The 12,939-nt window shown below is 49.4% G+C and overlaps 1 protein-coding gene across 1 annotated transcript; it reads right to left on the bottom strand.

Moving 5' to 3' along the window:
- Positions 1 to 62: 62 nt before the first annotated feature.
- BDQ94DRAFT_157389 (putative RNA-binding protein) lies at positions 63 to 6,607 on the bottom strand (the record flags this gene model as incomplete). Its single annotated transcript, XM_026768736.1, has 8 exons — positions 63 to 1,220; positions 1,289 to 1,670; positions 1,756 to 1,881; positions 2,915 to 3,995; positions 4,053 to 5,001; positions 5,055 to 5,301; positions 5,597 to 6,027; positions 6,329 to 6,607. The coding sequence occupies 8 exons, from the start codon at positions 6,605 to 6,607 to the stop codon at positions 63 to 65; spliced, it is 4,653 nt and encodes a 1,550-aa protein (XP_026630232.1).
- Positions 6,608 to 12,939: the final 6,332 nt, after the last annotated feature.

Raw genomic sequence — 12,939 nt, 5'->3', positions numbered from 1 at the left:
GAAAAAAACCAGATTGATTCCAGATTGCATGCGTCACGATTATATCCCATCCATCGAGGGGGTTAATCCAACCCTCCCGCCAACCATTCGCCAACCTCGACGCCTACTGTCTTGGCCAACTCTCCGATCCAGTCGCCCGAGACATTGACGCACCATTTCTCACCTGCATCCGAGGTCGTGTTACCGCTACTTAACCCTCCGGACCCGAGCCCCATGCGACCGCCGCTCTCGCGACCTGCCGCTGGCACCACGAGCCGTAACCGACGTAATGTAGCAAGCTCCGCATATATCGCATCGGAAACCGCCGCCAGTCGGATGGGGTTTGCTGGGGGATTGGGGTCAATGGCGTGGTAGATAGCGATCAGTCGCTCGAGCGGGAAAGGACGGGCTGTTAGGATCGTTGACGGACCGGTGATACCGGCGTTGCTGCCCACAGCCGAAGTGGTGGCAGAGGAAGTAGCAAAGGCAGACTCCAGAGTGGACTTCGTGATGCGAGTCTTCTCTCTTTTGCCTTTCTTGCTAGGGGTTGACGGGCCTCGGCTCGCCTCCCGACTATCCTCCGCCTGGGCTCGGGAAAGCACCTTCAGCCGTCGCCGATGATGTGCGCGTTTATTCCGAGCAGATAAGGAAGAGGAAGAGAATTTCGAGAAGAAGATGGTATCGAGCCGTTGGGGTGTATGTGAGGCAAGGTACGCGGAGGTCAAGATCAAGGTCGGGAAGTAAGGTAAAGAAGGAAGGGGTGAAGGGGCCGAGACGGCCGACATTGACGGCTTCAATAGGGAGCCATTTGCGGGAGCTGATTCTTCGGTGACAATGTGATGTACAAGAGCGCCTTCGCCTTGATGGCGGAATAAAGCACGGTTTTTGACCAGAAGTCGCGAGAAGTCCCATTCATTGCTTCCCCCAGGCGGGATATCGCCGTTGGTAATGGGAGCAACGAACTGAGGCCATATCTTCTCGCATATCGATCTGAACGTAGGAACAGAACTCGCCGTAGGCCCAACCAGAGAGTCATATATAGCGGACACAAAATGCGGGTATAACTTCGAAGCTGTCCCGTCATCCAGACCACTCACAGCAGGCGGTCCAGCGTTCAAAATAATCGTGACGGCCTCTTTGCGCGTATACGGAGGGAAGCTAATATGCGGAACGCCCGCAGCTTGAAGAAACAGCGGCCGCGGACTAGAGCTGAGGATAAGAACGACACATAGGGATGGAATCTGCGCAGTAAACAATCAACCCATTAGCAAGGACTCTTACCAACAAAACGAACGGAACAAAAACATACCACTTCTCCCAGCCTCGCCAGCGCAGACAACAGAGTATGCGGTGCTTCACGCTGCTTATCTATCCCATCCAAAACCAGCACGAACTTGCCCTTCGCATTGCTGCTGCCGTCCGATAATGAAGCAAGACATTCGCCCAGCAGCACAGCCAGGGAGCTAACATGCTCGCATCTTCCCTTGCCGTATTTCTCCCATTCGTCGCGTTTCCCAAGCGCTTCAAGCGTTGCCCAGAGGATCTTCGTTAGGAGATGACGGCCGGTGATGCATTCGGGACTCCGGACAATAGCATGTGGGACTTCGAGGGCAGCGAGGACATTGCGGACGATAGTCGTTTTGCAAGTTGCGGATATTCCGTGTACAACTAATGTGGATGGGCTGGAAATTCTAGGCTAGTCGGTCGCGTTTATATGTTAATTGTTTATTCGGGGTTATTGAAAGGAATTCGGAGGATCTGGGGGAGAAAACATACGCCGAGAAGACTGGCAAGCTGCCTGGTCTGGAGCTCTCGACAAGGCCATTGCTTACTGAGCGATCGGCTGATGTCTGATGGAAGCATAGATATGAATGGTAAGACACTTGAAGATCTATAGCTTCCCTGAATATTCCGAAAAAGTCGGAGAGGCGTAGAAAAGGATAATGGTAAACGCAACTTTTGAGGTTTCGGCTTTCGCAGCGATCAATGAAGAGAAACGCGGGTAACGGCCATACGCGGTCACGTGCTTCATACATACTCTGGCAGTTCTTGCGAACACATCTCGAACTGCGAATGCGAAGAAGTATCGATCTTGCAATATCTTAAGACATACGGAAAGAGCAATGACTCACTAAATAACATCTTGATTGCCTAAAATATGGGTACATCTAATCTACCGTTACTGCTGATGGAACAGGCGGGAAAGAATGTAAAGCATCAGACACCGCAAAGCTAATCATCCCAACGTGCAACCAACGAAGTGCAAGTTTGCGCAAGCGGGGCCCATAATTGATAGCACAGGGGTAGACATAGGCATGATTCGCAGTCTGTTCCAAGTTTACCATCCATTGCTTCATCCAGAAAATCAAGAACAGCCGCACCAAGCGAGCCATGCAGACAGGTAAAGCCTTCTCATGATGCAAGTGTCAAGATAGCAGGATTTGGTAGATAGAAACAAAAAAGACACAAAAAGGGAGGGGGCTAGAAGCACAATTGGGAAGCGAGGACAAATATGAAACAGCAGTCTTTGCTCCTTATCGGACCGGTAGCATGATCGATGGAGATGGACTTGTGCGCAAGTAAAAAAGAAGACATGTAGAATAAGAAGTAAAGACATTCAAAAGGTATGGTCGTTAAATGGGTGCTAAACGAAGCTCCAGGGCATTGAAAGAATACAGGACATCAAATGAAGTGCAGTAAATGGCTTTATCATCGTTTACATCTTCTCATCAGATATGATCCAGATATGCAAAAAGGTTGCATGGTAATATGATCTCGTCTTCGTATCGGTAATTCTGGTCTTTTCAATTTGATGACAAATTTTCATCGGGGCCGTGAGTCATGAAGATCGTAGCGTCGTCGCACTATGAGTACAATTCAATGAAGAAGGACGGGTGAACCAAAGCGCTGCGTAATGAATCAGAAGTACGCATACAGCTGGCTTTGAGCACCAAGATTGCCGTTGGCTTGCGGCACAGCTGAAGCAAATATAGCCTCGCTAGGTCCGCCAGACGGAGCGTTGGAACCTGTCGCAGAGCCAGCGGTGGGAACAAAGTTCTGATTTCCAAACTGGGAACCGACTGGGAAAGGGCTGTGTTGATACATGAAGGACTTCTGTGGTCCCTGAAGAGGACCCGGAAGCTGGGCGGAGTTCATTTCGTTAGGCGTCACTTGTCCGCTAGTTGCGGCACTTCCCCTTCCTGAGCCTTCGGATGCCATCATCTTACCAGCAATACGACGGCCATGGGGGGTTTGACGGATAGAAGGCAATATAGGACGGATGCAATCGACAATCCGCGCTCGAGTTTCAGCATCGGCAAAGTCCATGGCTGTTTGCACCACATAGTTCGCAAATGAGTCGCGGAGCATCTTCTCAAGTTCGGCTCCTGCCAGCATTTCATCGATCATCTGACGCCGGATTTGGAAGTCCGCAGTACGAAGGCACTTCTCGATGACATTCGAGCTAAACTTCTGCTTGGATAGAGCGGGTATGTTGCCTCGGAAATTCTGACACAAGGGCTCAGTGAAATGAGGCTCAGCAAGGTCCAAAATATATTGCACAACGTAGTTTCCGAAAGGATCTTGAACAAGAGCAAATGCATTCGCAGTGATTTGAGCAATGAGGCGCGCTTTCTGATCACCAGACGCATGGTCAATGCATCGTTGCAGAACGCAACATCCATGGCGATGAGTGCCGACGACCACGCAGTTGGCGCCAACAGCATCGTAAATGAATTGAGCGTCCTCGGCAGAGAGACGGTTGAGACACTTTTGGATCACATGGTTTCCGTTCAGATCCTGAACCAATTCAACAACATGGTCCTCTAGCGAATGGATGACCGTTTGGGTTTGTTCGGCGGTAGAGATAAACTCGATCATCTTTTGGAGCGCCCTGGTACCGTGCTGATTAAGAGCAATCTTAACGAGCTGATGAGCAGCGTTGTTGATCAAGTCAGTCCGCTGTTCATCGTTGGAATATTCGAGCAATTTCTGGCACAGGTAATTGCCGAACGGATCTATGTATGGTGTTAGTGAAAGCTCTTACGACATGGGGTCGAGAATGCTCAACAAACCTGTCATGAGTTCAACCACATGAAGGCGCGTTTCCTCGAAGATCATTTGTACATGCTCCGGGTTACGCTCTTCCAATTTTCTCTGCAGGTACCTGCAACCGTGTTGGTCCTTACAAAGGCCATACAACTCGCCTTTATAATGCTCAAGCGGGAAATTTGTGAAGCGAGAGAGCTGAGCGCTATCGTTATCGCCGCTTCGTCGGGAGGTAACGCTTTTGGCCGAGCCTTCAGGCATGCGATAAGTCCCATAGGGAGCGTACCCAGCAAAGGGAGCTGCGGCATTGTAGTTTTGCAGCTGACCGCTGACCTGCACTGGAGCGCCCATGTAGGCTTGGATACCATACCCATAGAAGGGTGCCTGGAATGGGGTCAAGGTAGTTGGTGCGACCGTGCTGTTGCTATTGGCAGGACCGGTAGTGATTGGTGGGCCGAAAGGTGTGGCACTAGCTTGCAGAGTAGTCTGCTGGGCCCGGGTTCCCTGCAATTTCGCTTCATCGCGTTCAGGTGAGTCCCTTTGTTGGCGGGAGTTCACAGGGTTCACAGCTGGAATCCGACCCAGATTGGTATTGTGTTGAATCTGTTCGGCATGCGTCTTAGGAGGAGTGACAGCGGGATTGAAAGGCTCGCCTTTGACTGTAGGAAGATCGTTGGTCGAGTATGAGGACTGCAAGGATGCAGGTCTGCTGGAAGCAGTAGCTGTCAGGTTTTCAGAATGTTCCTCGGCGCTGTAGAGCAGGCTCGCCTCCAGCGAATGTCTAGCAGCATGACGAGCAGAGTTTGAAGAATGCGCATGATTCTCGTCAGTTTGATTACCAAGCTGACGGAACATGTTCAGGGCGTTTTGTGGCATGCTCTGATGAGTAGTGCGGTGCCGACTGTGAGTGTTCCAAGTCTCGGGGTTGGGAGTACGTGAATTGGCAAGGTCCAGGGCGTCCGAATTCGCAGACAGCTTGGTCTCATCGTCAGCAAAATGTGATTTTCGCCTGTTTTGTCTGAACTTACCAGGCCTGAGTCGTCTCTGCGAGACAGAGTCGGGAACTTGTCGTCCGTATCAGTCAATTTAAGGATGCTTTTGAAGTCGGGTGTCGGGATCCTGTCCTCGTCCTTCAAAGTCGCCCGGTCGTCTTCGTTATGAAACAGATATTTGGAAGCATTAAACGACTCCAACCCAGACGAACTGTTGAAGCCCGATAAGGTCGGACGAATCTGTGATCCTATGCCAGTAGAAGGCATTGAGTAGCGATGAATACTGAAGATGTTGTTAGTGAGGGTTGACTGAGCAGATGATGAAGTGGGGAATAGTAGCAAGGGTTGGGAGGGGGTAAGTTCAATTCAGGTAGTGTTCAGTTTGAAGAAGTGAGGGTAGTTTGAGATGTGAAGTGAACGGGAGATGAGGAATCTTGGAGGGAGAGAGGGGCTGCGGCCCTATTTATGCACTTTCAACAGGAGCGAGTGTTGCAGCACGCCGGACCAGGACAAAGAGGTTGATGAATAGGAGATCAAAGAAGAGTGCAGGGAGAACAATAAGATAACCTGTTACTTACGATGGGCCTGGACGGAAAGGTGAAGTAGGTTCTTGAGTGAAGTCCTCCTTCTCTGAGTTCCTTCTAGAGCCAGGAACAGAGTGAACGGAGAAACGATTGGTTGGTGTTTGAGCAGAGTTGTGATTCACCTGGCTCGGCGGAGTAGTGACTTGAGCAGGTGCAAAGACATTGAAGAAGCCAGGAGAGGAAGTAACACTTGAAGTTGAGAACCGAGTAGGGCGTGTGAAAGCGGGATAGCTATTCTCACGGTACTCTGGGGGTGTCGTAGGTTCGCTGACAGGGCCAGACATGCCAACCTTGGCCAGGTTCTCGGCAATCCGCTCCAAATCTTGCTTTTCTTTCTCATGTTGCATGTCTAAAAGCTTCATATCTTCCTCAAACCTCCTCCTTTGTTCCCGCATGTATTCAATGTGCTGGCGCTTCTTCTCAAACTGTGATGGTGTTAGAGGCGGTTTCAATACAATAGCAAATCATCAATAAGCAAGTGGACGCATGCCTGAGTATCCACAAACGGAAGTGGGTCATGATGCAGTCCTTCTTCCAGTGGATACTCCAGAGCCATACAATGCAACAAAGATAAGAGTGGAGCGCCAAAGCAAATGGTACCCAGGTAGCAGAAGACTACTGAAGAGCCCAGCGCTAACGGAGTGAAGACATCAAGTATAGCACAGGCCGAATTTCAAGCCAGTTGGGTATGTGCATCGGGGACTTTCGTGACGTGGCTAAGCTTACCGATGAAAGCAGATCCAGGTGATCTGGAGCCGGGAGCTGAGAGCTGCTCCCGAGATGGTTCAGATGACTCCAGGAAGCGAGCTTGCTGGAATCCGTTGTAAAGCGGCGCTGAAGATTCCCTCGAACATCGCCCGAGGGTCGCGAGAAAGCCGAGACGAAATTGGAGTGGCCCGGGGAGAGCGAATTATAGCCAGGGAAAGGGGACTCCGAGGGAGGCGACCTTGGGGAAGGGAATCGCAGCTCGTCGAGGCGTTCACTAAGTCCGTTCTTGAATGCCATGGTGGGCAGATTGTTCGGGACGGAGAGCACACTGGACTGATATCATCAGCGAGCCATAACGAGTCAGCAGTCAGCTTATATCAGAATAAGGTGGACGGAGCGAGGCTTAAAAAGGAAGAAATGAGACGATCGTCATCCTTTGGGGCGATTGCAAGCAAAGCAAAGGGCCGAGGATAGAGCACAGGAACCAAGGAGTCGGGAAGGATGAGTTGGTTGGCGGTGTGCTGCTGCTCCAGATAACGGGCAATGTACGGAGTAAGGGGAGTTAAGAGGGGCTGAGGGGTGATTTGGCGGAGAAGATCTCGGAAAAGAACAGCGACTTACACGCAATGAACGCCTCGAGAGTTTAAATTCTCAGGAACAAGAAAGGAAAAAAGAAAAAGACTTTCTGCTGCCCACGATATTTGTGTGCACCAAAGTAAAGACCTTTTGATGGGGGGGAGTTAAGAGCCGTCCTCCCGCCTAGCTATGCGTTCCTGACGGTGCGGAGATCAATGATGGTGGTTGAATCACAGGGCGCTGGTTGTCGGTATTGCTTGCCCCTACGCTTTCTCGGGATCGAGAGCAGCGTGGACCAGCAAGGAGAATAACGAGCGAACGAACACTAAGGAGATGGGAGGGGGAGAGAAATAACAATGGAGAAGGAAAGATAATTTGTTGTACAGGGAGCTTCGGAGTTCCAAGAGGGAGAGGGAGGAAGAAGGGGGAGGGGAGGGAGGGGGGGGAAAGAAGGCGACAAGAAGAGTGGGAAGCGAGAGGGGAAGAAAGACGAGGCGTGAGCGGCTGGGAAAGCAAGCGGGGAGCCTGTTAAGTTGTTTAGTTGCTAAACTCGACTCGTTTGGGAAGCGGAGCGTGAAAGCTGCTGGGAGGATGGGCGCGATACTAGTCTATCTGCCCCCTTCCCGACAACTTTCCTGGGACTCAGTAGCTTCCCGGTCGTCTCTAACTACCCTGTCATTCCATTTATTAAGTGCATGGGCGAGAACGTAGTCCCCTGGGACTACCCGTGGTCATGGCAAAATCGATCTCAGTAGTTACGGAGTCCTGTGTCTCTTACTCTTTGTTCCGCTGTGTAGATTGCATCATCTCTTGTTCTCTCTCGTTTCCCGACCGTAATCTTCTAGTAATTCTACAACATTTGGCTCTATTTCCCTTTTCTCAAGCCCCGAAAACATGAAGATCTCCGGGGGAGAAAAAACAAAATGTAAACCACTACCTTTGTACGTACCAAGACCGAGCGCGTTTAATTTTGCCAGGCGTGCGTGATGAAATACGAAGCTGGTAAAATTAAAAAAAAAAAAAAAAAAAAAAAAAAAAAAAAAAAAAAAAAAAAAAGAAAAGAAAGACAAAGAGCCCATTCATCACCCGTTACGATTGTTATTAATCAAATCCCACCCCTCCCGAAGCTGGTGAGCTGTCTTCCTCTGATGACAACCAACTCTCTGGTCGATCATTTGCTTTTCGGACGGATCAAGAATGAATCGTGACCTCCGGCCCCGTGATTGGAGCTTAGATCTCTGACTTAAAATGCTACTGCACGACTTGTTGCGTTGGGACCAGTAGTAGCCCCTGGGTAGGTACAGTTATTCCACCCGGGAATTGGGTTTGCAGCATCTCAAAGAACATGGATTCTTTGTCCGGCTCTCTCTACCTCTCTTGCTCTCTCCTCTTCATGACCTGGAATATGGATTATTGACGTCCCTCGAAAACATAGCAGGAGTTCTCCCGATCGCAGATCAGCATCAACATAACTGATGATTTAATGATGTCCTCCCTGCTGGACAGCGGCGCAAGGAGCATCCCCTGTTGGGTGTGCTGGTCGAGAGCGTGGCCTCTGCAAGTGTTTCTGCATCGGGTGGGGACACCGAGTTGATTAGGACGAAAGATGTGACGGCGGATCACGCCCTAGCCACCGCACGTACCTGGGCCAGAGCATACCCTAAAAGACGAAGTTGGGCTCACAGATCATCTACCTACTTTGTCTGCTTCATCAACTCCGGACTACTCATGGGCGAGTAAGATTTCCGGGGCTAATAGCGGCTGCGGTGCAAGTCATAGTTTCAACACTATTATTATGATTATTTCATTTCCTTACATCTTTGTTTCGTCTTTTTCAGTTGCTCATCCTTTTCCTTTTTTTGGCTCCTACAGAAACCATGCCCCCAAATGGAAGGATCCTTCCTTCGGCGATTAGATAAATGTCTTGTGTTTTAGGTCTTACTGGCGCATGGATCTGCGACATTATTAATGATCGAAGGCTAACCGAATGTACTTTGTATGTATGTTACTATGATTACGGGGCTGCTCACCTCTTTGAGGGTAGTACCAGAAAGTCAATATTTTCGGATTGCCACGCGCGTCCCAGAACGTACGTGACGGACATTGTTTGGTAGGTTAGGGAGGCCGGTAACCTCCTTTACCATCCTTGGCCCGATCCCTGAGGAAACGCTGCGAATTTTCTACTGGCGCCTTTCATGGTGGGCTATTTGGTGTGAACCAGGGTTCATCGCCGGATAACCTAACAATGAATCCCAAGCATTGAGAGTGCGGTCAGCCAGATTTCCATGGGTCCGTCAAATCAGCGTAATCTCCGCCCAGGTGATCTCGACCGATTCAACGTTAGGTGTGTGTCAGTGTAATAAAACCTGGCGGCAAATCGCCGTGGTTTTAAATACCCATAGACAATAGTAAATGGGGAACGTGACTGTCTCATCGCACGGACAATGGCCAATCGATCCCGATGCGTGAATCCCTCCATGTCAAGTCGAACGGCCCTGGGATGACTGACAGCTGCTGATTGGTGCGGCAGGGGAGAAGCGGTGTACAACCATCCAGGGAACACCAGGCGATGCTGATCCATCCGTCTTCGATAGGAGAAAGCTGTCTCCTTGAACGGCCTTTTCTGGTCGGTTGCCGTGATTTTCTACAAGACTCTCCATTTCGGGGCCTGAACCAACTGGTATTGTCCTCACGCTGGGCAGAACCCAGCCTTAGGGCCATTTGTGGGGTATTCTAAATGCTTCGCGAACCGTAGTACAGAGTATAAGACAGGTCGATGATGGGGCCGTTACGGCATAGGAACATGGTAAAGCCCCGGCGGTGGGGTCAAAATATTAGGATTGGAAAATTTGCGAAGTGAATACTCGGCATGACTTTGCTCTGCCGAGATTCGTTCGAATGGAATAGGATGATAACAGTCCTTGCTGGTGATGACGATCCTAAATTGTTTAGGTATCGACCTAACTAGTCGCTTGTTGGGTACATCGCATGAGTCATCTTTCAGACAACTTCGGAAGCTAAGAACGACGGACCTATCTGAGGTCGGCAGATGGGAGATGAGCCCATTAGTACCCACAAGATCCAGGGACGGAGTCCGATTCCATGCTAGCCACTGTTGAACCACTTACCAACCACTTTGAGCACACTGAATGTACCCCTCCTTCTGAGTAATGACAGTTCCAGTGTCGATGAATCTGTCTGTTCGAGGGCATGAGAGAAAGCAAGGCACACCTTGATGGAACTTTGAATGGTAATAACGTTTAGTACTTCTCTAGCCTTGAACTGACGAACTAAGTATCCGCGCTACTGAGTAGTTGGTCTGACGGTCATGTTAAGCGTGATGTGTTTCAGATTGGTTCGCCACCGCCGGCGCAGGGATGTTCGCGTACGGTAAGTTATCTGGCAAAGGTTGACAGATTAAGTGGGAAGATTTAGAAAAGCAGGGAACTTTGTATACAATTCCTTTGATTTAGCATATCCTTTCCTTGCCAGTAATTCAAGTCTGCAGTTAACCTGGTGATCAAGAGATAACAACTGCTACTCTGCATGCCACCACGATATCCTCAAGGAAGTAATAGATAATCAATCCATCCATTTCCGTTTACTGACTGTGAAATAACGTAATTTTACCCCCCCCGGGCCAGATAGAATCGCCTCATAATTATTCCATCCGATACACTGCACAAAGTACTGTACCTACAGGATAATACTTACCACCAAGCAGTGCTAATGGCCCCCATGTCCGATGGCTGCAGGAATAGGTCCGAGGGTCATGAAACAACGAGCCTGCGCTTCTTGCTGGGAGCTACTGCACTCATGGCCCATGTCTTCTGGAACTGGCTTGCGCGTGACTGCCCATATCTTTAGTACTTGACACCACTTACCCTTGAACGTCATTGGGCATGTATACACCATGAATTGATAAGACCTTCGTACTCACGTGATGTTGCTCACTGAATGGTTCGACATGGTACTTTTACTTCTGATGGTGGATCCATCAATTGGGAGGCGTTTCGCCGCTCCGCATTTCTGTTTTGGCTATGTTGTTGCCCACTAATCTTTGTGCCTGGAAATCGTCGAATGGAAATCTTTCCGATGGGGAACTTCGACTGCCAAGTGGCAATGTCTTCTAAAATTGCGGTCAAGAGAAAGTCCACCGCCTCAAACATACTTTGTACACAGTAGTGCCTTCTCAAGAGTCATCTCCCCACATGCTCCGCAGAGGACTGAATTGATCTGTCGCCGACTTCTACCCACTCCTCAATATTATGAGCCATACCATTTGCCTGAAATATGCAGTCTGCATCCAAGAAACCAGTAACAGCTACACTCCATACACCTACTCCAACAGACTGGGTACCGGATACCTCCAGCTCCGGAATGGGTGAAGGCACTTATTTCCTGAAGACTGGACGTGTTGTTGCCCAACCCCGCAAACTACGGAGGTTAGCCGACTTTGCAGCCGGATGTGCAGCCCTGCTTTCTAAAAGAGAACAGTGGCTTCCAATGAGTATAGCCAAATTTTTGGCCCTCAAGTGCTCAGCAATTCTATCTCTATGGTCTTCGTGAAGTATCCGATATGGCCTTCACATTATAGCAGCACCTCTAATGGCAATTGCGGATGCAGTTTTCTGACTGTATGGCCGCTGATTGGGGCGTCATCTGCTGGCACCTGACTGTCAGCCAACTCGACATGAGGTCTTTAGCTACTGCAGGCATCTGGCATAGCTGGTAGTCTGTTACCATACGACAGAAGAAGCTAGAATCGAATGGGATTATGCTAATGCACCACATGAATGGTATCCCTTGCGGGAATTTCGGATTTCCCGCGGCTTTTTTGGTTGGTGTTGTATCAAGACCAGTCCATGGAGGTCACGTATTCACCTGACGTGCTTCCACAGTTGGGGCATGGCGATTCCCTGCAGACACTGACTTGAGTTGTACAAGAGCACAGACGTGTTGACCTGCGAGGCTTTTCCATGTACAGACATCCTCGACTATCTGTGGAGACAGTATCCTTGCTAAAGGCGGTTGATACAGATACTACTCTAGGACATACCTGATAAGCTAACCAGGCCTTGTCAGCCTTTTTCTCGACTGTATCAGGAGGTAGGAGACACCAATCGTCAAATATGGATTTGGCATTCACGCATATATCACCTGATTCTGCAGGTGTATCTGGCAAGCTATCCACTTTTCAGGCATCAACGACGCTCGGATATGCGGTAACCTACTTCGTACGTGAGTTGCCTCAATTGTATACATCAAGGTGATTGCACGAGCTCAGCGGATAATATATATCAACTGGGTTGTAAATCACGGGTTATGCGGCTTTACATTGCCGGAGCTAGAACGGTGACTGCTAACAAGGTGCTTTAGTTAAACTGCCCGACTTGACGGCAAACGCGCTCTTCCCACGTATTTTGCATCTACCCATCTTAACTGTAACCTGAATAGTCTGAGGTATCTTGAAAGTCCCACCTCAATGTCTCTCTTATCATATGATGGGTGGGTGATGGTCAATGAAGCAGCCATCTATACCATAACTTGACAATACCATCAACCAGCCTGACCAGCACACACGTTTTGACATTGCCGTCAGATTCAAAATGATACAGCCAAAAGCAGTAGTTAATTTTTACTGAGGAAATGCGGGGATCATTGTACAGTCTATTTTCAAACTTCCTCCGCGTCCGCATAACGAAACTGTTGTGGCAATTGCTCAAGAACACACCAGATAACATGCGGTAGCTGCTGCGACTTCCGGTGAACAATGGTTTCTCAGATGCATGCTTATCTTTCCATTAATTATTTGGGTTCTAATGTGGCAGACGGGCATGCATCGATCTAATCATACTTTAAACTCAGACATATCCATCGCCTACAATAAGGCATCGGGCAGAATGGAGCTCCAATGATGAGCCACATGATGCCCTCGGGCATACCAACATGTTATACTATATTGCGGTTGCGGAGAAGCAGAAGAAGAGACCATTCTCAATGGTCTCCTCGAAGAATGCCCGCCCAAATCGATAGCTTACTCTGCAGAGGGC

The sequence above is a fragment of the Aspergillus welwitschiae genome (genome assembly GCF_003344945.1).
Source record: "Aspergillus welwitschiae strain CBS 139.54b unplaced genomic scaffold BDQ94scaffold_5, whole genome shotgun sequence".
In the NCBI taxonomy this organism is placed as follows: domain Eukaryota; kingdom Fungi; phylum Ascomycota; class Eurotiomycetes; order Eurotiales; family Aspergillaceae; genus Aspergillus; species Aspergillus welwitschiae.
The sequence above is the reverse complement of the archived record's forward strand: the minus strand, read 5'-3'. Positions and strand labels throughout refer to the sequence as shown.